The 26,848-nt window shown below is 37.7% G+C and overlaps 1 protein-coding gene across 2 annotated transcripts in view; it reads right to left on the reverse strand.

Annotated features, from left to right (window-relative positions):
- Positions 1–4,851: 4,851 nt before the first annotated feature.
- Positions 4,852–26,848, reverse strand: part of LOC149836003 (SH3 domain-containing protein 2-like) — an 80,179-nt gene continuing 58,182 nt past the window's right edge. The window contains exons 8-10 of one of the 2 annotated variants that reach the window (XM_090008909.1): positions 7,240–7,389; positions 7,058–7,132; positions 4,852–5,243 (exon numbers count right to left, since the gene is read on the reverse strand). In XM_090008909.1, the coding sequence (XP_089865035.1) occupies positions 5,127–5,243; positions 7,058–7,132; positions 7,240–7,389 (342 nt within the window). In that variant the 3' untranslated portion in view covers positions 4,852–5,126. Of the gene's footprint in view, positions 5,244–5,444; positions 5,745–7,057; positions 7,133–7,239; positions 7,390–26,848 lie in introns of those variants that run through there. The other variant, XM_090008910.1, reaches the window with a different exon arrangement.

Consider the following 26,848-nt stretch of genomic DNA (forward strand, 5'->3'; position numbering starts at 1 on the left):
GACGGAGAATCATTTAGTGCATATTGTCAATATTGGTACCAAAGAGATGATCGCTGATCCTCTTACTAAAGGGCTAGCCCCGGGATTATATTCCGAACATGTAATGAGGATGGGATTGTTAAACTCTTTTTGACATATGCATGTAAATAAAGTGATCACTTTCAGTCTTTTGATTCTCATTATGGTTGTTGTTAATCTCATAAGGATTAGAGATTCAACTAAGGACCTTTAGAATAGAATATAAAGGTCATTCTATTCATCAAGTTATTTTCATAAGGTTTTCTGGTTAAAAAGATTTATCATCGGATCAAGTGGGAGAATGTTGGATTAACCACCACGATTAACGTGGTGGTTATCCACAATGTGGATACATCCCCATTGAGGGATGATCATGCCGATAAATCAACATGAGATAAAGGGGAACGGTGCGTAACCGTTCCCACCTTATGCATATATATGTACAGGGTATCATGAGCGACCCTGTGTGTGGAAAAGGAGATCGAAGGTCTACTCACCGACTGCATCTGGTAGCCTGGGCTCGTGAAGGGCTGCAGTCCGGCTGAGCAGAAATTCCGGCGACCAACTCCGGCGACCTCCGTAAATGGCAGCATCAGGTACGATGTCTACTGTTTTTCTTCTGTTTTGTTTTTTGCAGGGTCACTGCCATACAGTGACGCCGTCTGGTATGCCGCCTCGCCGGAAAACCCTCGACGGACCCAACACCCTGCTCATTCTCCGAACCAGAGGCTTGTGTTTCGGATTTTGTTGGTTTAAGGGCTTAACTTTGCACAGCTTATCGGACTTTTTGACAATATCGGTTAAGTATCTAACCATGGGTATCAAAGTCACATTCACAGTGGATCAATCAAGTAGTTTAATTCTAAGGAAAAATCATACAGGCGTATGCAATGCATAAAAATTGCTGGTATAGTTTCCATCTTTTATATTGTTATTAATAAGGCATGAAATCTATAAATATATTTCCTGTGTAATTTGGGCTTGAGGGCGGGCTACTTGACTAAAGTGAAAGTTGCAATAGATGAAAAAGGATACTTGGAGTGAGTTGAAGCCTTGGTGAGAACTGTCCAGAGTGGATTGCCGAGGATGTTGGTTGCAGAACGTGTTAGTCTATTACAATCACTTGTGTAACCATTTGAACCTTAATCACTCTAGGCTTTCGGTTTGTATGTTGAGTACCTAACAACCTGATATGGATCGTAGGATTGCTTATGAAAGGATGGGAAGTATGTCAACATTTGGCTTTAGATTCAATTATTTGCATTTGGGACAAATATCCAATCGATCTGAATCATTTACTTGGATTTGCAATCTGTCGTCTCTCTTTGGCCATTTTGTACGTGGGCCTTTGATGTTGTTGGCCCTATCACTCCTTCTTTTTCAAATGACCACAAATATTTTCTTGCCGCAACAGAATATTTCACTAAATGAGTAGAAACTGTCACTCTACGCACAGTAGAAGGTAGACATGTGGTGTCATTCATTCACGAGAATATCCTATGTCGTTTTAACATACCGCATGACATTGTCTTAGACAATTGCAGCCATTTCAAGAATGAGAGAATGAGAACATTCTGCTCAAAGTTTGAATTTCATCATCATTTCTCCGCTCCTTATTATCCCCAAGGGAATGGTCAGGCAGAGGCCACCAATAAAATTCTGATTCAAATCCTAGAGCGAACTTTGGAGACAGGCCGTGACTGGCATGAGAAGATTCATGATGCATTGTGGGCATACAGAACCATCATTCGAACTTCAACTAATGCTACTCTATCAGAACTTGTCTACGAAACTGAAGTAGTACTGCATCTACATGTTTAAAAACCTGCTCTGAAATTTGCATCACTTCTAGAATACCTCTTGATCAGTATCAGCAACATCGGCTAGTACAACTTGATTTGTTCGATGAAAGAATGCTCAGAGCAGCAGAGCACACTCAATCATATCGTCAGCGGATAGCTAGACAATATGCAAAATCTATCATTGAAAGAAAATTCTGAGTCAACGATCTAGTGCTCAAATCAATGGCTTATCTCAAGCACCGCCCACTTGGCAAGTGGTCACCAAATTGGGAAGATCCCTATGTTGTCAAAGAGATATTACACTGCAATTAATATCGGCTCATCAATGCCGACGGAATGGAACTGCCAGATCCCATCAATGCTCAACATTTGAAAATTTTTTATATTTAAATCATTTGTCTTATTCTTTGTAATTCCTCAAATTTTCTTCAATAATGTTCAAATTCTTTTTTCCCAGTTACAATGGGGCATTTTAAAAAAAAAATTTGTTTTTATCTACAAATATCATGTATGTAGGCAGGATAAAACAAATCTCTTATTTTACATGCTTGTGCATCCATTTATATCATTTTGTATTCATATTCGTATATATCTGCATTCATTTGCATCAAATTCAGTACTCATTCAGAATAAGGGATAATCCTGAAACCCCGGCAATCATTCTGGGCTTTTGGGTTGTATGTTGAGTACCTAACAACTTGATATGAATCGTAGGATTGCTTATAAAAGGATGAGAAGTATGTCAACATTTGGCTTTAGATTCAATTGTTTGCATTTGAGACAGATATCCAATCGATCTGAATCATTTACTTGGATTTGGTAGGAAAATGTGCCTGAAATTTTATAATCGGGTCGGTTTTGATTTCAAATGGGTCAGATTCAGACTTGGATGTGGTTTTGTACAGAAATCCGAACGGATGTTTTTGAGGATGTGAACCAAATGTATTTGCATTGAAAGCCCATTTTCACAAGTTGTTGCAGCGTGTTTACTTTGGGATGCACTGAAGAAGGTTTCAAAAGGGGTAATGCCCTGATTGGAACACACCTTTTACCTGATCTTTTCTGATGTAGACCAAACTTTTGTCAAAGAGGGAACTGTAAACTCTATCACTTAACCTGATATTATTTTAACCTATCGAAAATGCCCTTCATTGCTTTACCTTCTCCACTGTCCATGTCACTTTTCTTTTTTTATTGTGCACCATTATTTTCATTTGTTTCAAAGGCAAAAAATGTGTTTTCCAGTTAAAGTCAAAATAAAAGCTTATTACATATCTTGAAATGTTGAAAATGCTCCACTATTTCCCTTTCTCCACTGTCCATGTCACTCCTCTTTCTGTTGTGCTCAGTAGGCGCAGTTGCTTTATCTTTATTTGTTTCCAAGGGAAATCATGTGTTTTTTTGTAGCCAAGGGCAAAAGTAAAAACTTCTTACACTTGTACATGTTCCCAACGGAAATGTAACTCATGGTTTTTGGACATTGGTAAGAAAAGTTTGGTCTGTAACGGGAATTTCAGAAAATGTTGTATCTGACATGGAATATGAGATAAAAGGTGGGCATGTATCAGGAAATTACCCTTTCAAAAACCTTGCACTTCCGTGTCCCCTTCCCACTATAACCGAATCAATGCAGAACATCATGTTCAAAAGCCTTGTACCAACTGTATAAAATGGAGGCACACATGCACTCTCATTTTGAAATGTGTTCACATCAGCGACTGGCTTTACAGCCACTCATCTTGGCATTTCTCCAGATAAGTATGACGGCCATCTCGAGAAATGTTGAGATGGATGGTCATCAGCAGCATAGCTGCATGATAACTTGCCAAGAGGTCCCTATGGGGAATCCATAGGGAAACGTGGCTCACGGACTCCTAAACAAAATCAACGGATGGAAAATATTCTCCCTATTTTTCACAAAAGGTTCATGCCCTAGAAGGTTAAAATATCCTTCTAAGAGATGGTTATTTTTCAATATTGGGACCCTAAATGGAAAATTTCTTAAAAAAGTGATCCTTTGATTAGTGTCTATAGCTTTGTTACAAACCAAAAACTGAAAGATTAACCCACTGGATCAATGAACCTCTGGTTGTTGAAATGGCTTAAATAGATATGAACTAGAGAAAATTCCATCCACCAAGGAGTTCTTTTGAAAATTATAAGTCTGGATTGGTGCATAGGTGATGATGGGATCAGGTCAAGAATACCCCCTGAAGGTAATACTGTCAGGGGTCCCTTGGGCATCCTTCATCCATGCAATGATTGAAATGCAATTTTCATGAAAATTTGAGGAGATGGCATCCCTTTCCAACCATGAAAGAAACAAACATCAAAACATTATGGTGGTAAAATATCCTATAACCATAAGTGAACAAAAAATTTTCCACCTACTTTTCATGTGCGAATCCTTCCATATCTCCTGCTATATGAGCATTCTCATGAAAAGGCTGAGCTGACATGATTTTCTAAAAAGACAAACCCTTTCTTATGAAGGACCTTTTCTTTCCATGGAAATGAAACAAATGAGCCTCACTGCTGCTGATACTCTCTCTCTCTCTCTCTCTCTCTCTCTCTCTCTATATATATATATATATATATATATATATATATATATATATATATATATATAGAGAGAGAGAGAGAGAGAGAGAGAGAGAGAGAGAGAGATCTCATTTTCTCATGTAAAAAATGGAGTCTACTCTGATGAGTAAGTATCTAGACAAAAGACCCTTGGGGAAAATGATCAACAGGCTAGTATTCTAAGTGAAAAAAGTGGCATACAAGATTGCAAACATGCCCAAAACCAGGACAGGGAATTCAAAGCAGGGAATTTGGCTTCAGTGATACACAAAACTTGTGTTGACTGGATCAATGCTACATCCTTGAGGCAGCCTGCAGTGGGCTTGAACAAGGTTCAAAAAGGGAAAGCATAATTGAGGTTTGGTGGCACCATACTTTTTTCCCTTTAATTTCCGCCTACGAGAAACACAATGACCGATAGAGCAGTAAACCACCATATGCTACACGCCGCTTGCTCAGCAAAAAGAAGATATCTAATCTAATTTGTTGAAAACAATAATTTAATCAACATTTATATGGTGAAGTTGAGCAGGACACCGGCATTACAAGTGTTTCATGGCCACCAGACTCGGAGGTACATAGGGGTACCGATATGAGAGAGAGAGAGAAAACTTACACCAGAACAGTATCCCTCTTTGTATGACTAATGTGCCATCTCTCCTGTAAACACATGCAACAGAAATATATTTAGGTTTTGATTGCTGCCCAATGCCAACAGGGAAAACCCTAAAAGACTTCAGCCATCTTGCTTGCAAGAACACGTTCCCGTTTTTCAACATATTCAAAAGGGAACCAACCAGCTCTCCCCTTGCACTCACCCTCAGCCCATCCATTATTAGATACCTGGCAGCAGCTCAACAAAAATAAGACACAGCTACGATAAACAGAACACCATATTTTCACACTAAAAAAAAAGGCGAACACAATACCATATTTGAAGTGGTAAAGTATTAAAGTTAGCATATCAAGGCTGCTCATCTCTGCACAGTTATAACGTTACATTGCAGATGCCACTGACAAATTAGAGACAAACTTTTTGAGATATTTATGGAATCAAGTACTTCTGAATTATATAGGAATTCCTGAACAAACTGTCCCAGAACGCCACACTATAATTGAGGATTTGACCATCGTCATTACCATTATGAAGATAATACAAGGCGGTTTTAATAAATATTTGATTGGAACTAAGACGACTTACAATGAGGTAGTCCAAGAGGCTTGTAAATCTAATAGATTTCACAAAATGCAAGGTATCTGGTTTAAGAGAACATGATGAATAATAAAGAAAAGTGAATGACCAACAACAAAGCAGCAGATACAAGGTGACAGGCACTGAATTATCTGGACAAGGAAAAATGTTTATATAAGGTCCAGATCATAACAACATCCATCAACATTATCTACCACCATCAATCGGAAGAAATTCAGATCATAGGAAATTAATTTGGCATGAACTTTACTTTCATCATAATATACAAGAAAATTTGTAACATCAAGAATGCTAGCATGTTAACAACTAATAAAATGTAACAAATTGTGCCCTATCTGAGCTGAGTGCAACTTCAGAAAGAGTCAGTGGTTTTCTTTTCAACATAAAAAATCATTAAAAAAGACTATCAATTCCATTTGATGTTTGGAGTTGGACAACCTCCTCAAATTCTACAGTAATAATTCACAGTTTTTCTTGATAAGCTCAAGAACCATTGATTTAACTTTGTAATATCTTTTAGATTACAATGAAGAAGTTCAATAGAATTTTTCTTTAAAGTTTGAAAATCTAAAAATGCAGAAATATACATCAAGCTCAATGGTATTTGATCATCAATACTCATGACCTATACCCCCATAACAAAATGGTGTTGTGACAAAGAACTGAGATCTGCAGAAATAGGGTAAATATTGGCGATTGCTAGCCCCAACTTATGAAGTTTAATACATTCTATAGAAGCCCAAAGAAATAACCTTGGAAATTCCAACTCTAAAGATGACAGTTTGGAAACATTGAACTTTTTTACTGCATATGTTTTGTTTATGGCCAACATACACAAGAGCTTGTATCCACTTTGAGCCACAAGCTTGAAATCCAAGACCCAATGTTAACAGATTACAGCCCTATAGTGAAAGAGGTCCAAAAGTATGTCTTATCATTTTTTTCTTTCATTACCCAAGGCTTCAATGCATATAGTTCCTCAACAGAATGGACCGAACTGGGAGAAAGATAAACCAGAAATGACAGAAAATGGCGAGGCATGGATGGGTTTTTTTTTTGGCGACAGCATCTTCTTCAAACATGTAGAGCAAAGTAGATCATTTTATGCCTATCACCAATCAAGAACCTTAGATGGATCATGTAATCTCAGATTCAAAAACAGGAACACATTTACATGTATTAATTTGCTAGCATGCTAACAAACAATGCATGCAAGTGTGCGCATTATGTGGTTCACTAGTTTGATAATTCACATTTAACAGTATAGGCAAACACAATATGCAGGCCAACAGTTAATAACTATTCTCCAAAATAATTAGAACTCATGATAAGCTTGTGTGAGTTTGATTTTTCATCCTGAATGAAAATCTTAGATAAACGAGACTCATCAAAATAGCTACTCAAACCTGTTAATAAATGTTAGGAAAAGGGTTAAAAGAAAAACCTTCCGAACAACAACATATTCCCCAACAGACAAACTAAGCTCGATATCAGATTCAGCTTGATGTGGATGCATAACCTGCCAATAGAAAGTCCAAAAGGATTTAATCTCCATGCAGAAGTCAAAAACACCATTGAAGAGCTAAAGCTGATGAAGTTATCAGTTCAAGCAACACAAACTTTTACCTCTCCCAAGAAATAGGTCGTATTTTCAGTTGATCTATCATAAGCTGCAGAAGTAAATACACCATTAGCCTCTTCGTATGAAGGAGGTGGAGGGGGATTATCAACAGTTGGAATGGGAGAAGCTTCAATACGTTGACGTTCAGATACCATCTGCCAAATAAAACCCAAAGAAGTAAGCACAAAAGTAAGAAGATAGAGTATGAACAAAATCTTTCCATTCCTGACACCATAATATCCTAATGGATACGCTTCTTAATGTGCATGTGCATGAGAAAATGGCATTTAACCTAATAAAATATAACCCAAAAAAATGTTTAATACATAGTCACAAATATCATTATCGGGAATTTCTCGGCAATGAAATATCTTAGGAGATTTTCAAAATTCATGCTTTTTTGAGGTAAATATCGATTTTAAAAAAATATCATATTAAATATGTAATAAAATATTGTAAAAAATTAAGAATAAATACCAGAGTTACCGAAAACACTATAGGACTCAGGGAAGCACGCTTCCCCGAAACGCGTTTTGGAAGTGTGAAACACATCATTTCCAAAATGCGCGGGGAAGTGACGCTTTTAAATGGGAAGCATGTTTCCCATTATGGGGAAGTGTGCTTCCCATTGCACTTCCCATTCGCTCTCCCGCTCGCTTCCCGCTCGTTTTCACTTGCTTTCCACTCGCTTCCCACTCACTTCCCAACATCAGGAAGTGACTTTTCTTTTTTGGGGGGGCTTTGAGCCTTTAACAATTTTTTTTTGCCCAATATCGAGAAAACCTAATTCCTATTCGCTTCCCACTTGAATCCTAGGTCGCTTCCCACTTTGTTTCCTCTTCACTTTTGGTTTGCTTTCGGTTCGCTTCCCTTCTTGTTTCAGAGACAATTCCCGGTTCGCTTTTAAGTCGTCCTGCGCTTCTAGCTTCCTAAATTTTTAGAAGTGCCTCGCTTTTCGCTTCCCGCTTCCGCTTCGCGAATTGCTTTCCGCTCTCACTTCCTCGACTGACAACTCTGATAAATACACATTGGTATGGATGGTTATAAAATATTATATTTTTATAAATAATATACACAAAAATAATCTCATATTGAAAGGAAAGTGAAATAAGTGCTTTTCTATAAGTCATAACAACATAAAGTAGAAACTAAAAAGGGACACAAAAAATAGTCCAATATCGATGATGGGCAAGGAGCGCCCCTCCCACCACTATTTAAAGGGATGGTTCCCCTTTTGTTTTCTACATTCAATTTGAAACTTCAAAAGCGTTCACTTGGAGTCATCTACATCAGCAACACTCTTTGAAGTTTTTTTAGAAAGTGGGCATTAAATGACCTTGCTTCTAAAAAGTTTTTTTATATTTTTAGAAAGTGAATATTAAATGCCTTGCTTTTAATAAATTTTTTGAGCGTGTTTGGATTATAAACCACGATAAATTTGTGAATAATTGCAATAATATTGTGAGATATTCAAAACAGGCGATATTTTGAAAATCTTACAAAATTATCACGATAAAATAGTGAGATTTTCAAAAACTCTGTGATATTTGTGACTCTGGTTTAATAATAGTCATTGGATAGTCAATGTAGCATTAGCAATGGACATGCTATATTAAATGCTCAAATGCTGTTAATGTGCATCGAACAGGTTGGCATTGCATTTGTGCGACCATGTACACACAGTTGGCCAAAAACCCATTTAACGAAGATACGAGTACGTACTTGCACATGACTCGTAAATTGACACTGATTTGGTCAAACTTAAAAATCATGACGCATCAACACTTGGTGTGTGTGTGAATGTAGGAAAAGTGGCAGCTGCCTACCACTTTTCTGGCCTGCTATGAGCAAATGGGTGTTTTCAGGTTGTTATTTGCAAAATATAACCCAGGAAAGGACACTTGGATCATGTTCTTTCGATAAAAAACATGATTTTTTAAGCCTTGAATATCTAGGAAAATTTTAGACCATCGGTTTTTAAATAGTACAAAAACCTACCTGTGTGTCAGAATCAAAGGATCCAAGAGTCGATTCGCATAAAATCAAGCATATAGAACACATCTGTACAGTCAAATTTAAGGAAAACATGAAAAAAACCCTTCAAAAGCCCGATAGGCTGGTGGTAGGCAGTTACTCTCTCTCTCTCTATCTATCTATCTATATATATATAATAATAATAATACTTTGTATGTGCAAACAACTTAGAAGACTATTTTTATTTTTTTGTTAGTTTTGGTCCAAATCACACCATGGATGTGATCTACATGCTGATTTTAGTGGGAATTGGCTTTTGAATCATCGGAATCTGACCTGTGTACAGGTTTTCTGGCTATGCAAAAATGGACTGTTGTAAATGCACTGATTTTTCGACTAAAAATGTTTTTTTATCGAAAAAACATGATCAAGAATCATTTCCCACTAAATTGAGCATGATGAGGACCAAGGTTACCGGAAGCGCCTAGCTAAAAGGGGAAGCGCGAAACGTCGCACTTCCGAAGCGTGGGGGGAAGCGTCCCCTTTTTTTGGGAAGCGTGCTTCCCTTTAATGGGGGACACGTTTCCCTTTAATGGGGGACGCACTTCCCTTTAATGGGAAGTGCGCTTCCCATCACGCTTCCCCCACGCTTCCCCCTCGCTTCTCCTGTTTTTTTAATTTTTTTGTATTTTTTATTTTTATTTTTTTTCGCTTCCCCCTCGCTTCCGAGACACTTCCGAGACGCTTCCTAGGTCACTTCCGAGACACTTCCCGAATCGCTCCTAAGTGGTCCCACGCTTCCCCGCTTCCTAAAATTTTGAAAGTGCCTCGCTTCCCGCTCCCGCTTCCCGTATCGCTTCCTCAACTGGCAACCATGATGAGGACATCTATGAGGTTAGATTGAGTCAAAACAACTTGCATCATGAGATTCCAACAAGATCGTAGATACAATTGATGCAATCTTGTTCGAGTATCTGTTCTTGTCAAACTGTGGAGAACCAGAAAGAAGGCTTTTTAAGAATATATGTTGGCAATGTTACTCACCAAAGTCTTTGTTGTGCAGCTTACAACCAGTTACAAAGTAGAGCAGGTGACACTTGTTCGACAACTCGGGGAGATGTTTGGGATAGCTTTGGCACAACTTTCCAAAAAAAGGTAGCTGCAAAAACTTTTCTTTGAGCCCTTACCTTAGGCTATGCTATTCACTGTGTTCTGACTTATCTTACACTTCTTCGATCGAAGGGCCATCAATCGAGGCCCACTTATGGTGGTCCTCTAGTCTAGTTCTCACTTAAAAAGTTTTTTTTTTGTTTTGTATTATGCACTTATAAAAATATTTTATAATTCCAACATGTGAGGGAATTGTTGCAATATTTGTAAGTGAGATGAGTGTGTTTTATGCTCTACAATCGAGAACCCTCCCTTGTAAAATGATGTGAGATGAAAAAATAAAAAAAAGGTGGCTGTCATTGCATGTTAGAAAACCATCATTACTAGGAAAATATCATAACATGTCATCCCTCTCTCTCCTTGAAGGAGACGTTGGAGGCCCCACTCAAAGGAAATTTATTTTTTCAAGGATCATTTGGATATAAAATGAGCTGGACACAGAGTTTGACTCGTTTTGGACCGTGTCATAGGCATGTCATGTGCCAAAACGTGTCGAACTTCGTGTTTGAGCATGTCATCTGCGGCGCAAAGCCATTTAGACATGTCGCTGCGACATAACAAAAAACTCAAACAATCCAATTATGGTAATATTGTCCTCCAAGTGTTATTTCCATTAATGATGTGTCGGACTTCATGTTCAACACGTCATACGCAGTGCAAAGTCATTTAGACGTCACTGTGACATAACCAAAAACTCAAACAATCTATTTATGGCAAGATTGTCCTCCAAGTGTTGTTTCCATTAATCAAAGCTGTCACAAAGACACAGGAGGATACAGATATGTGATTCGGATACACGTTCAAGAAAATTTTCAAAAATAGGACACGAGGACATGTGTATGCAAAAGATTACAAAATTTACAAACTATGCAAAAAATTATAAATTTTTCATTCATTAATCATTAACATGCAGCAACTAACAAGTATAAATATCAGAATGCCTCAAACAATCCCACATGATGTGAAGCATAACAAAATGCCTCATTGAGCTTCTAAACTAAACAACAAAAAAGCCCCCAAAATCCCCATTAAAACCTAGAAACTAGGGTTCTTTTTCAAGGAACCAACCCTTCTCCTCCCCTTTCATGGTCCTCATAAAGAGAGTTAGAGAGACTGAGAAAGAGGGAGAAAGAGAGACTACTCTAACGTGATGCTTAGTGTTAATATATATATATATATATATATATATATATATATATATATATATATATATATATATATATATATATATATATATATATATATATTCTGTGTGTAAACTGAAATACCCATCAGGGGTATTTCAGTCATTTCCCATAGTTGTAGGGTAGACCCACTAGGGGGTCATTGTTAGTCTTTTATTATTTTTATTTTTGTAAAATCATGTACTATATATGACTGTTGAGACAGCCCCAACTAGTCGTTGGGCTGCCCCCTTTACCTCCTTTTTGTTAATAAATAGGGCACTCCCCTATTGTGTAACCCAATGCTTTTCTATGCATTTCATTAGTGAAATTACATAATATTAGTGTTGTGTGTAGCTGAGATGCATATGCTTAGATGGATGTGTGGAAATACAATAAAAGATAAGATTCGAAACAAGGAGATACGTAAGAAGGTAGGTGTTGCATCCATTAAAAATAAGATGAGAGAGAATCGTTTACGGTGGTTTGGACATATTCGGCGAAGGCCTAATGATGCTCTAGTTAGAAGGATGGAAAATGGGAAAATATATTAGTTAAAAGAGGTCGGGGTAGGCCTAAGAAGACTTGGATGGAGATGATAGGAAAGGATATGAATGCTTTGAACCTCATCGAGGACATGGCATTGGATAGAAATGATTGGAGGAGAAAGATTCATGTGAAATACCCAGAATGATTTTCGTTTTTGGTTCATATCGCCGACCCCAATTGTTTTGGGATGAAGGCGTAGTTGTTGTTGTTGTTGTGTACTCATAGTGGCTATTATGTATGCTTATAGAGGCTATTGTGTGCATTTGTTATGCTCTTGAGATTGTTCTCACTTTGTATTATCTTTTGGTGAATTAGTGCTTGTGCAGTTCTCTTGTATTTGTGTTGATCCTTATTGGGATACTTTTTGTATTTTCGCTTGTTTCATTACATGGTATCAAAGCCTATAGCTCTTGGGATTGTGTAAGACATCTCTAAAAGAGACTTCTCCAAACTATTCTCCAAAGATCATGATTGCAAGGAAAGAGACTTCTCTAACTTCTCTCTTGAGATTATTGTGTTGTGTATGCTCTGTTAAAATGTGTCTCCTAAAATTCATTATTGGAAATATAAATATATATATTTATATGAATAGAGATACATTTACATACAATATATTATATGTACATATATCTCTCTATATATAAATATATATATTTATATATTTTTACCCGAAAAGGGTATTCTTGTAATTTCACTGTTTTGCGCATATTTCATTTGGAATATGTTGTAATTTTTCTTTTTTATTTTCTTGTAATTCTTTTTACTTTTTCTTTTTCTTTTTTGTTATTTATTAAAGTGCATTGGGGGTCCCCCAATAGAGTCGTTGGGCCCCCCCAACGACTCCTTTGGGAGCCCCCCCTTTTGCACCTTTTGGCACTTGTATAAATAGGGGTGTTCTCCCTTGTAATCCCTAAGCTTGAGAGTCTCAAGCAATTTGTTCTTTCTATAAAATACATGTCATAGTGCATGTTTATTATTTTTACGCTTTTGCGTATTTTGTTCAAGTGTTGTGAGAGTGCCTTCGTGCACATCTTTTCTAAAGTATTTGTGCTCGTATGTGTATTGTCTTGTCATAGACAACTTTACATGGTATCGGAGCCAGGTTGATTATTGAAGATCGTGGGATTCTCCTTTTTTCGAGTGCCTCGAAAAATGTGCCTTCCGATCTTTGAAATTTCAAGTGGTGGATCTTTCTTCTCAAATATTTTAGAAGAATCTTGTGCAAAGTTGGTGTTGAAAATATTGTGTTGGTACGCCTTTCTCCCTCCCTCTTTACTCTCTAATGGACGAAAAAGAGTCTCATTTTGCTCTTGGGTTCAAATTAAATGGGTCCAACTATCATGTTTGGGCCGGAAATATGGAGGCTCATATAAAAGGGAAGGGCCTATGGGGATATGTACTTGGTACAATTCCGGAACCGGAACCCAAGATTACCGTGGTAAATGGAAGCGAAATCAAGGGAGAAGAAAGAACCAAAGCCCTTGAAGAATACTCCAAGAAGCACGATGAATGGGAAATGAAGAATTTCAAGATTCTTTCATGGTTTTTCTCATCCGTAGAAACCAAGATTAATGCCAACATTATTAAATTCAAAAAGGCATCGGAAGCTTGGCATTATCTTGAAAAAATGTACACATCAAGGGATCTATCTCATAAGTATTATCTTAAAAAGAAGTCTATCTCCCTTACTCAAGGTGAAATGATGATTAGGGAATACTTTGCCGATCTTTCCTCTATTTGGGATGAGCTTGCAATGCTTGAACCAAAATGGAGTGGAGAGGCAATTGAGCTCCGTCACAAGCAACTTGAAGAAGATCGGTTCTTCAACTTTTTGAATGGGCTAAGGCCCGAATTTGAGCAAATAAGGTCATCTCTTCTTTCCTTTTTTTCTCCCCCTTCTCTTGAAGATGTTCTCACCAAATTAAGTGGTGAAGAGACTCGTATGAATTTATGTAAACAAGGACCAAATGTTCTTGCGATCCCTTGTAATATTAAAGAAAATAGTGAGGTCAATGCCGTATCAAGACCCGGAAACAATGTAAGAACCTAAAACAATGTAAGAACCTATCGTCCCCCTCACTTTAAATTTCAAAATCAAGGTGAAAATGGTGGTCAAAGAGGAAAAATGGACTATAGCAAAATTATTTGTCATTTTTGTAAAGAACTGGGGCATATCAAACCCGTATGTCCCAAATGGAAGAAGCTCCTAGCCATGGCTACCACTGGTGAACCGCAAAAGAAGGAGGCATCTTCGAGTGGGACCCTCTCTATAAATCAAATAGTGGAAGCTCTTCAACCTCTCCTCAAGGGATCTACCTCTGGTGCGGTCGTATCCACTTCTTCCTCTCCAGGTAAAATCTCTTGGCTTTTGGACTCCGGTGCATCCTTTCATATGTCCCCAAACATTTTCTCACTTTCCGATTACTCGAAAAAAGGTTCCCCATCTTATGTCTCCACTGCGGATGGAACCTCTCTTGAAATTAAAGGAATAGGTAATTTTGAAACTCAAGAGTTTTTTATTCCAAAAATCAGATTACCTTTCAAAATTAAAGTTTACCTTTTGAGCAAAGAACTATGTTCTCTTCTAAAACTTTCGAAATTGTTCATTCAGATGTTTGGGGACCTGCACCTGTTGTTTCAAAAGGAGGTTTTTCTTATTACGTAATATTTGTGGATGATTTTTCCAGATATTCGTGGATATATTTTCTTAAGTTTAAACCTATGTCACATGGGTGCGGGTGCGGGTGCGGGGATTCGGCACTTCCAAAAAACCAGGGTGCGGGGGTGCGTCAGGGGCAAAAATGTAATATATATATATATATATATATATATATATATATATATATATATATATATATATATATATATATATATATATATATATATATATATATATATATATAAAAGGGATCGGGGGAATAGGGTTTTTTTTTTTTTTGCAGCTGTCAGCAGCTGACAGCTGCAAAATAGTATTAATGGACCTTAATGATCCTGTCAGTTGCATAATTTTTTTTAAAAAAATTTCGAAGCCCATTTGGGCAATTTTTTTTTTAAAAAAATGGACCTTAATGATCCTGGGTGCGGTCAACGCACCCAGGTTCGGGTTGACCGCACCCGGTGCCGCACCCGCACCCGCGTCGAGTCGCGTCGATGCGGCACCCTCCTAGCCAAATCCCTGTGACATAGGTTTAAACATGAAGTGTTTTCATGTTTTAAAAATTTTCATTCAATGATTAAGAATCAATTCAACAGTAACATAAAGATTTTTAGAAGTGACTCTGGGGAATAATATCTGTCCAATCAATTTAAGGTATATCTTGATGATCATGGAATTGTTCACCAAAGGTCTTGTCCTAAAACGCGTCAACAAAATGGGTTGGCTGAAAGAAAACATAGGCACATTATTGAGACCACTAGGACCCTTCTTATATCTCAAAATATTCCTAAAAACTTTTGGGCTGAAGCAGCTCTTGCTTCTGTTTATTTGATAAATCGCTTACCATCTACGATATTAGGAAAAATATCTCCCTTTGAGGTATTACATAAGCTTGAACCTGATTATAATAGGTTAAGAGTTTTTGGATGTAAGTGTTTCATACTTACGGATAAGAATGACAAGCTCTCTCCCAAGGCTATTCCTTGTGCCTTTCTTGGTCATTCCGAAACTCAAAAAGGTTTTTGTTGTTATGACCTTCGAGATGATAAGCTATATATCTCTAGAAATGTAATTTTTTTAGAAAATGAGAGTGGTTTTGAAAAAAATGTTTCTCAACAAAAAAATTTTGATTACTCTTTCTTATTCGACTTATTGTCTAGTAATGATGATATATCTAGTGATGATGATGTATCATTAAACCATGATGAGGAAAATGATGGAGATATTGGTGAACATAACTCACTCAATGAACAAGAAAGTAGAGTTCCAAGTGAGCCAATAACCTACTCTCGTAGAAACCAAGACACCTTTAGAAGTGCTCTTGATCAATATAGTGAGCTTACTCCTATTCTTGACCATAGAAGATTTGAAAGGAATAGAAGACCACCAACTCGTTTTGTCTCTTTTGATTCTTTTTCACCCCGATATAGGGCTTGTCTTAGTGTCATTCACTCTTATTTTGAACCAAGAAATTTTGAAGCTAAAAAATGTATAGAATGACAAGAAGCCATGCAAAGTGAACTTGATGCCCTTAAAAGGGCAGAAACTTGGGATTTCCAAACTCTACCTATAGGAAAGAAACCTATAGGCTGCCGATGGGTCTTTAAAGTTAAAACTAAGAGCGACGGTTCTCTAGAAAGGTATAAAGCTCGTTTAGTTGCAAAAGGGTATGAGCAAGAGTATGGAATTGATTACGAAGAAACCTTTGCCCCTGTAGCCCGAATGGTTACAGTTAGGTGTCTTATTACTATTGCATCTATTAAAAATTGGAACATTTTTTAAATGGATGTTAAAAATGCCTTCTTAAATGGTGATCTTAATGAAGAAGTGTATATGGATGTGTAATAACCTCAATTTTTGATATTTTATTCGTTTAAGAATATGGGTATTTTTCTAATTTTGGGCCTCGGATCCGTTACCATAATCGGATCCATAAAAGAATCCGTAACTAACCCACCAATGGGGGTGTTAAATTTTGCTTATAATATTAATTATTAATTAAATAAATGATTAATAGTATTTATAAGAAAGAAAAAAATATAAATTTTAGTATATAGGGTCGGACCCACAATTGGATCCACGGATCCAACTAAGGATCCGACACTCATGGGCGAAACCGGGTCCATTATTAAAATGGACCCAGCGTCGCGGGTCGCAGGATCGGACCCGGACCCGAGTCCAGCTTTTAAAGGAAAGCTTGAAACAGAATCGTGCCGCACGATTCTTGTTTCAAGAATCTGAAAACAAAAACAGTAAGGGGGGGCAGGGGGGTTACGCAGAGCGTAACGACCCCGCGCCCATCTCGGCAGAGGAGGGGGAGTCTGGGCCGATAAAAGGAGTGGAGAAGAGGGGTTTTCCCTCTTCACTCGCCTCTCTCTCTCCACTCTGTCCCCCATCTCTCGTCCCTCGTCTCTCTCTCAGTCGGTGCGCGCGCCGGTGGATTTGGAAGTCGCCGGCAAGTTTTGGCCACCACAGACCACGGCAAGCACCCTCTGTCACGGCAGCTGCGTGGAGCGACGCCAGCAGCTCGACCTTCGCATTTCCAGCCTCCGATCGCCGGAAAGATCGCCGGAAAGATCGCCGGAAAAGTCTTCTCGAGGTACGGTGCTTCTTGGATTTTGGGTGGGGGATCGAACCTGAGTTCGATTTCGGGTTGCGATTTGAGAGGTGGGGGTTCTTGGCTGCCGAAAAATCCTTAGGTGGTAAGGGTATCGGGTTTTTCGGTGGTTACGACCCAGATTTGGGGGTTTTCGTGTATAACCCTAACCCGAAGGTGGGGTGGGGGTTATGGCTTCCGAAAACCCCACTGTGTGTGATTTGAGACATTGTCCATAGGAAACCCCATCGATGCATGTATTTTTTCGTTTTTAAAAAGGGTGGCAAGGGGTTTTCGGTGGTCGGGTAACCGATTTGGAAAGAAAAGAAAAATTTAGAGCGCAGCCCTAAATCGATACCGTGAACATGCATAAGATGAGAAAAAGAAAGGTGAAGTCTCAAGCTGGAGGTTCTTGAATGATTTTAATAAGTTGGCAGGATATAACTTAAATGGCGGAATTTCTGTTAGCCAAATCGCTTAAATCCATCTATGTAAATCTTTAAATCTTTGGATCGTTGATAGCTATTTACAGACCTGTTGCTACTCAATTATTTCGGGTTGAATCATTACCTGTCTTTCCTATTACTGTTCGTTTATGCACTTACTGTTTTTTTTGGGACATAGTGTCTATGCTTGTATTTTGAAAGGGGGAAAACGGGGTTGTCTGATGGCCTGCATATAGGAAATTTTTGTTGATTTCCATTAAATTTGGAATTTGTGCTATCCTTAAAATCCAACGTGTTGTTGGGTATATTTTTGTTAATGAGCTGTAAATCGTTTTATGCATAGAATTCTTTTACATTTGACTACAGTAGGCTAGATCAATGGCTTTATACTAAGTGACAATATTAAAGAAAAACTATTATGCTTGCATTGCATTTTTGGTTTCTTGCAATACTGTTGCCAACCATGCATCTTTTCTTTTTACAACAAATTAAGTAGTTGTAAAATACACTCTTGGAACTTACTTGGAAGCACACCTCTTATCATACTAAAGTCAAAGTTTCAAAAATATTGTTTATATTCTCTTAAACTTCATTTGAACTTGTTGAAAAAGCTTTCCATCAGTTGAAAAGGGAGAGGAAAGAAATTCAACTGATTTAGGAGTACTAGCTGTGAAGTGTTGTTTGAATTGTGGATGTTTTCTTTTTAACTGTTGTTGATGCAGTAATTTGATTGCTGATCTTTTAATGACAAAGGAATTGCTAGCTGAAATGTCTATTTTGACTAGCGTAAGAACCAGTTATAACGACCATTGTGCAGTTTTTGACAATCTTAGTCTTGTTGTTTCGTTATAAGTATTGAGGGGAAGAAGAGCATAAGATCATGGGTTGTGTGGAACCCTGCCAAGCCCAGCCGAATGGTGCTGGATTATATTTTTTCAAAGGAAAATATGATAAATGTCATTTCCTTAACTGTCCATGCTTGTGGACAAATGACGGGTTGATTGAATCCTTGTTCATGCATAGTATGGCTCATATGGAAGCTTAGCTTAGCACTTTAATTTTTTTCAGAATGCTAGCTAATCGTGTTAGACCTCGCTCTTTGCATACAGGTGAATGAAAATGCTAATATGCTTAGACTTGATTGTTATGCTTGATTTGGATATCGTTGTCTAGTTGTTTTTCACGGGCATGAGCAATCATGAAACTAATGCTTTATTGCTTGAAATTTACATGCATGGGTGTTCACATGATATAATAAAATTAATCAAAGAATGACAACGTACATTTGGTATAAATATGTGAATCCTTGCGTATGAAGCTTTGAAACCATGCTTGTGAATGTTGTTGTTTTATGTCCATGGTTAGATTGGCATATATGGATGTGCATTTGGAAACACTTGTCGTGGAGAATTATGCTTTCACTTGATTGTTATGACTATGGTACGCATGAGTGTGAGCATGATTCAATTATTAGTAAGTCCTCTTGAACATGTACACTTGATTTATATGTGAAATGGTACATGTACACTCACACACTTAAAGAAACCATGAATTGGTTAAGACCCATATGTGATGTAGGTAACACACACATATTGAAAATGCATATGAATGAATTATGACATGCATATGTTTGGGTTTATATTTGCATGAATATATATGTTGTTTGGCATTTTGACTTAGTGTTATAAATGAAACACTACTTGGTTTTATTATGCGATGCACCGATGGCCTAATTGGACCATCACCGGCCTAGAGAGCCGTGGGTTTGGTTTTCTTTTACATATGTTTTTAAAGGCATCACTTAAACCACATAAGATGGTTTGGCACATTACAACACTGTTCTAATGGTTTATACGGGCTGGAGTCCCGAATGGGTCCCTGCAAGGGAGGATGCGGGGTTTTCACTTTACTTTTGCATATGTGTGGCAAACTTAAAGAAATGGACTTAATTAAAAATATAATGAATAAAAACAGTGTAATATACATTCTGGGATATCTCATCTGGAGTATGAGAATTTTAGATATCCGGTCTTGGGGAGACTGTGAGGATACAAAAACTCCGTGTGCGTTGTTGCCCCTGAACCCGATATTGAGGTTTTTCTCCTGGCCACGGTTTTAGGGAGAGCCTGCCACTTTACCCGGGAGTGGTGTGTTAGTCACAGATGTGAGTTTATGGTACCAAGGAAGTGACACTTGTGGGCGTGAGGTGTCCCTTGTGTCCCCGACATTAGATGTGGAGGTCTAATGTTCCGATTGATGGTGTTGTTTCCTGATATCGGTCGAGGGCTAAGTTGGAACCCAGTAATAAAATACAAATTGTGTGTTAAGCTACCCTGGGAACCTACTTGACCTCGGGGTTTTTACCCGTTTGGTGTATCCGCGGGCAACTGTAATTAAAGAGAGGAATTTAAGGATGTGTGCATCTAATAGGGCATGGAAAGATGAAACCTAAATGAAAGATAACAGAAGAAATCATGCATTGCACATAATCATGCATTTTTCTGTTATGCATTAGATTATGCATGTTTGAATCATTCTTGATATCATGACCATGGTTGCTAGTTGAGGAAGCGGGAGCGGGAAACGATACAGGAAGTGGAAGCGGGAAGCGAGGCACTTTCAAAATTTTAGGAAGCGGGGAAGCGTGGGACCACTTAGGACCGATTCGGGAAGTGTCTCGGAAGCGACCTAGGAAGCGTCTTGGAAGCGACTCAGAAGCGAGGGGGAAGCGAAAAAAATAAAAATAAAAAATACAAAAAAGTTGAAAAACAGGGGAAGCGAGGGGGAAGCGTGGGAGAAGCGTGATGGGAAGCGTGCTTCCCATTAAAGGGAAGCGCGTCCCCCATTAAAGGGAAACACGTCCCCCATTAAAGGGAAGCACGCTTCCCAAAAAAGGGGACGCTTCCCCCCACGCTTCGGAAGCGCGACGTTTCGCGATTCCGAAGCGCGCTTCCCCTTTTAGCTAGGCGCTTCCGGTAACCCTGATCATGACATCATTTGGTGGTAGCATATGATTTACTTTGTGAAATCATGCTGCAATGCTTAATTATTTAGTTCCTGATATATGTACTGTTTTACTATTCTTGACTAGTAAGCACATGCAATTGTTGGTAGTTATAGATATTTGAATGTTGCAAAATTTTATATCTGCACTCACTCAAATCACTGTATGAAATCTTATCTATGTTCTTTCTCTCACCTGGTTTCTTTAGAAGCAGTTGTGCTCAGAATTTCGGTTCTGACACCCTACTTTGTTGGTTTTTCACAGGAAATGGTGAACAGTGAAGTTGGACATGCATCTGAGAATGGATGAGTTATACTTGGGTTTGTCAGCTTCAGTAGAGGACTTAGTGGCTCTTTCTTTTGTCTTTTAGTTCTTTTAATTTCTGCAATTGTTACGTTACTTTCAGTTGAAGAAAACCTTGTATTTGAAATTTTCTTACTCATTAATAAAAGAGTTTTAGTTGGATGGTATGGATGATAATTGCAACTTCGTTTGTGGTGGTTGGGCTATCCAATGGAAAGTGGAGCTGTGAGGACCCCAGATCTCTGGGAAGGTTTCCGCAACTCTTATAAAAAAAAATATTTTGCATTTTTAAAGGGTCTGGATTGGGGTCGTTACAGGATGCCCCACCAGGCATGATAATTCCTAAAGATAAAGTTCTTCGTCTTCGAAAGGCCCGCTATGGTTTAAAGCAGGCCCCCAAAGCCTGGTATGATAGGTTTACCAGTGTAATGCTGGAAAATGGTTTTTCCTTATGTTATACTGACACTGCTTTGTTTACTATAAAATCTAATGCAAGGATTGTAATTTTGTTGCTCTACGTTGATGATATGCTAATAACAGATGATGATGTTCAAGGAGTCAAGGGTATTAAGTCCGTCTTGACTTCAAAATTTGAAATGTCAGACTTGGGTTTTCTGACATATTTTCTTGGAATTGAGGTTGCCTATTCGCAACGTGGTTATTTTCTATCTCAGTCTAAACTTGCTTGCAAGATTATTGACAGGTCAGGAATTTCTGAGACAAAGTATGCGAAACTCCTGAAGTTGTGGGAGCAAAAATGAAGATTGACGACGGTGTTCCTCTAACCGATCCTACTCCTTACAGGCAGTTGGTAGGTTCTTTAATGTATCTTAGCATTACCCGACCTGATTTGTCACATGCTATACACATCGCCAGTCAGTTTCAGCATGCTCCTACAACCGTTCATATGAGTGTTGTGCTTCACATCATCAGATATTTGAAGGGAACTGTGAATAAGGGAGTATTTCTATCTTCTTCTTCTGAATTAAAATTACTTGCTTATACTAACTCAGATTGGGGAGGTGACCCTAGTAACCGTCACTCCACCACTGGTTTTTGTATTTTCTTAGGTGAATCTTTGATTTCATGGCGATGTAAAAAGCAACAAAAGGTCTCTTTGTCATCCACTGGAGCCGAATATAGAGCCATGGCATCTACCACCATGGAAATTGTATGGATTCGACGTCTTTTGGAAGATATGGGAGTGGTTGTCAAAGAACCAACAAAGCTATGCTGTGACAATAAAAGTGCAATCTACAATGCCAAGAACCACACCTTTCACGAGCGAACAAAGCATATAGAGATGGACTGTCATTATGTCAGAGAAGAATACTTGAAGAAGGTCAGTGATCTACCATATGTGACATCTGAGTATCAACTTGATGACTTCTTCACAAAAGCTCTATGTTCGCCCAGATTTCATTTTCTTCTTAACAAACTTGCGGTTATCACACCGTAAGTTTGAGGGGGGGTGTTAAAATGTGTCTCCTAAAATTCATTATTGTAAATATAAATATATATATATTTATATACATAGAGATACATTTACATATAATATATTATATGTACATATATCTCTCTATATATAAATATATTTTTACCCGAAAAGGGTATTCTTGTAATTTCACTGTTTTGCGCATATTCCATTTGGAATATGTTGTAATTTTTCTTTTTTATTTTCTTGTAATTCTTTTTACTTTTTCTTTTTCTTTTTTGTTATTTATTAAAGTGCATTGGGGGTCCCCCAATAGAGTCGTTGAGGGCCCCCAACGGTCACAAATGTGACCGTTGGGGGCTCCCAACGACTCCTTTGGGAGCCCTCCCTTTTGCACCTTTTGACACTTGTATAAATAGGGGTGTTCTCCCTTGTAATCCCTAAGCTTGAGAGTCTCAAGCATTTTGTTCTTTCTATAAAATACATGCCATAGTGCATGTTTATTATTTTTACGCTTTTGCGTACTTTGTTCAAGTGTTGTGAGAGTGCCTTCGTGCACATCTTTTTTAAAGTATTTGTGCTCGTATGTGTATTGTATTGTCATAGACAACTTTACATGCTCATAGTGGCTATTATGTGCATTTGTTATGCTCTTGAGATTTTTCTCACTTTGTATTTGAAATAAAATAAGGATCTTCGAAACACGAGCTTAGATTCACAAGGGAAAGTGTCATGAATGACACTAAAGCATAACCCTTAAAAAGGGTATAACTGGAAACAAAATAAAAATAAAAAGGTATTCTTTATTGATATGAAAAACCAATTGCTTAAGAAGCATTGGAATAGAATACAAGAGGGGTTGCACCCCTTTATATACATAGCTGAAAGAGGAGGACTCAATAGAGTTGTTAGACACAGTCCAACGACTCTAAATAGAGTTGTTGGACTATGTCCAACAACTCTATTGTTAGTCAAGTCTCGAGAGTCATTTTAGTTCAAACTGAACTAGATGACATAAAGACAAAAAAATAAAAAATAAAGGAAAAAAATTACAGAAAAAAATGAAAAATATATTTATATATAATAATATACTAATATTATTATATATATATACGTATAGTTTTACATTTTAACACTCTCCCTCAAACTTACGGTACAATGAGCGAAAGTTTGTCTAAGAGAAAGTGAAATCGGGGTGCAGCGAGAGGCTTTGTAAAGAAGTCGGTTAACTGATATTCTGAAGTGACATATGGCAGATCAATTATCCCGTGTAGATATTCCTCTCTGACGTAATGACAATCCATTTCGATGTATTTGGTGTGTTCGTGGAATGTTCTGTTACTGGCAGTGTAGATCGCATTTTTGTTGTCACAACACATTTGTGAAGCCTTTGTTGCTTCAGCTCCCATGTCAGCACGCAGTCGTCGGAGCCAAACTACTTTCATGGTCGTGATTGCCATGACTCTGTATTTAGCTTCGGTGGATAAGAGAGATAACTTCTGCTGCTTTTTACACCTCCACGAGATCAACGATTCCCCTAAAAAACACAAAAAACAGTGGTTGAGTGTGTTATTAGGATCACCTCCCCAATAAGCATTAGTATATGCAATTAAATCAAAAGAAGAGGAGAAAGATAAGAAAAGTTCTCGTGAAAGAGATGACTGGATATATCTGATAATATGCATGACTGCTCCCATATGAACAGAAGTAGGAGCATGTTGAAATTGACTTGCTGTGTGAACAGCATGTGCTATATCTGGTCTGGTAATGGATAAATAGAAAAGTGCCCCGACAAGCTGTCTGTAAAGAGTAGGGTCAACAAGAAGTTCTCCATCATCAATCTTCATTTTAGCATTAACAACTTCTGGAGTGTCAACTTTCTTATCATCAGTAATACCAGACCTGAAAACAATATCAAAAGCAAATTTAGTCTGAGATAATAAATATCATCTAGAAGAATAAGCAACTTCAATGCCTAAAAAATATCTCAACAGGCCTAAATCAGTCATTTCAAAATGAGATTTAAGAAGTGTTTTGATTGTTTCAACCAAGGTTTTAAAACCCGTGACTCGGAACTCGACTCGTTCTTTATTGACTCGTGACTCAGCGGGTCAACTCGGTGACTCAGACCGGGTTTTGTTAACTTTTGATTTTAAAAGAAAAACAATATATAATTTGTCTGAAACCATGTTTTTAAGTAAACATAGCCTCCAAATGTCTGTAAGAATATAAAAACAACTGCAAAGAGCTATAGAGGTTTGCTTGAATAATTGAATTTGATATCTATACAAGCACTTTGACAGTCAATTTGTCATGTGCCACAGAAATCTGGGAGTTTAAAGATTAAAAGTTTATTAGATGTAGAACAGTTGGTCACGACAAGCAAAAAATCATTAATTTTGCTAGTTTAAGTCCCGACTCCCAAACCATTTCATCAGCTTGCAGAAAGTACTAGACTCTTTTAGCCTTACTCAAGACCTGGTTCTCTATTTCAACAGTTTATCTGATTTTTCATATCAATCCCAATTTTGAGGTAAACAAGGTCTGAAACTGCAAAATAGACCATTTTTTATTTGACAAAAGCAAATGCATACAAAAATCTCCTGGTTTTGCCAATAGAGTAAGCTTTTCAATGTATGTTTTTAAAAAGTCAATTGTACATACAATCTATTAGAACACAATTTTTTTTTTCAAATAGTTTGTCAACATGTAAGCAAGTTTCTCAAGGGCTTCACAAATCAATGGCCTACAATATGCCAAAATTTCATGACTCAAAAAAACATATTTTTACATAAAAAAATATGATAAAGGTGTGATTCCTAGCAAATAAACCATGTTGAACACATATATGAGGTCAGATTGCTTAGATACAACTTGCATCTATGATTTTTCAACTAGATTGTACAGACAGTAAACAGTAGACTGCATATATGTAAATATATCATTACCATTTGAAACTCAAAAAACAAATTTCAAACATCCCAGAACTCGCCCGAGTCAGGCCGAGTCAAGCCCGAGTTTTGGCAAACCGAGTTTGCCTTGCCGGGTTGACTCGCTGGAGGGTCGAGCCGAGCCGAGTCAACGAGTTGACTCGGCGAGTTTTAAAACACTGGTTTCAACTCCCTGTTTATCGCTTCCGGTAATGATCATATTATCCACATAGAGAAAAAGCACAATGATCTCTGCATCAGAATTCTTAATAAACAAAGCAGTGTCAGTTAAACAGAATTAAAAACCAATATCAATCATAAAACGACTAAACCTATTATACTAAGCTTTCGGTGCTTGTTAAAGTCCATAAAGAGTTTTTTCTAAGCGAAGGACTTTTGAAATGAAATGGGGATCTTCGAAACACGAGCTTTGATTAACAAGAGCAAGTGTCAAGAATGACACTAAAGCATAACCCTTAAAAAGGGTATAACTGGAAACAAAATAAAAATAAAAAATGTATTCTTTATTGATATGAAAAACCAATTGCTTAAGAAGCATTGGAGTAAAATACAAGAGGGGCTGCACCCCTTTATATACACAGCTGAAAGAGGACTCAATAGAGCTGTTGGGCACAGTCCAACAGCTCTATTTAGAGCTGTTGGAATGTGTCAGTCCAACAGCTCTATTAAGAGCTGTTGGACTGTGTCAGTCCAACAACTCTATTGCTAGTCAAGTCTGGACAGGACTTGACTAGCAACAGTCATTCTAGTTCAAACTGAACTAGATGACATAAAAACAAAAAATAAAAATAAAGGAAAAAAATACAGAAAAGAAAGAAATTAAAAATGTATTTATATATATATATAATAATATAATATTATTATATATACATATATGTACAGTTTTACATTTTAACACTCCCCCTCAAACTTACGGTACAATGAGCGAAAGTTTGTCTAAGAGAAAGTGAAATCGGGGAGCAGCGAGAGGCTTTGTAAAGAAGTCTGCTAACTGATATTCTGAAGTGACATATGGCAGATCAATTATCCCGTGTAGATATTCCTCTCTGACGTAGTGACAATCCATTTCGATGTGTTTGGTGCGTTCGTGGAATGTTCTGTTACTGGCAATATAGATCGCACTTTTGTTGTCACAACACATTTGTGAAGCCTTTGTTGCTTCAACTCCCATGTCAGCAAGCAGTCGTCGGAGCCAAACTACTTCCATGGTCGTGGTTGCCATGGCTCTGTATTCAGCTTCGGTGGATGAGAGAGATACCTTCTGCTGCTTTTTACACCTCCACGAGATTAATGATTCCCCTAAAAAGACACAAAAGCCAGTGGTTGAGTGTCTGTTATTGGGATCACCTCCCCAATCAGCATCAGTA

The sequence above is a fragment of the Nuphar pumila genome, chromosome 6 (genome assembly GCF_984573655.1).
Source record: "Nuphar pumila chromosome 6, dmNupPumi1.hap1.1, whole genome shotgun sequence".
Classification (NCBI taxonomy): domain Eukaryota; kingdom Viridiplantae; phylum Streptophyta; class Magnoliopsida; order Nymphaeales; family Nymphaeaceae; genus Nuphar; species Nuphar pumila.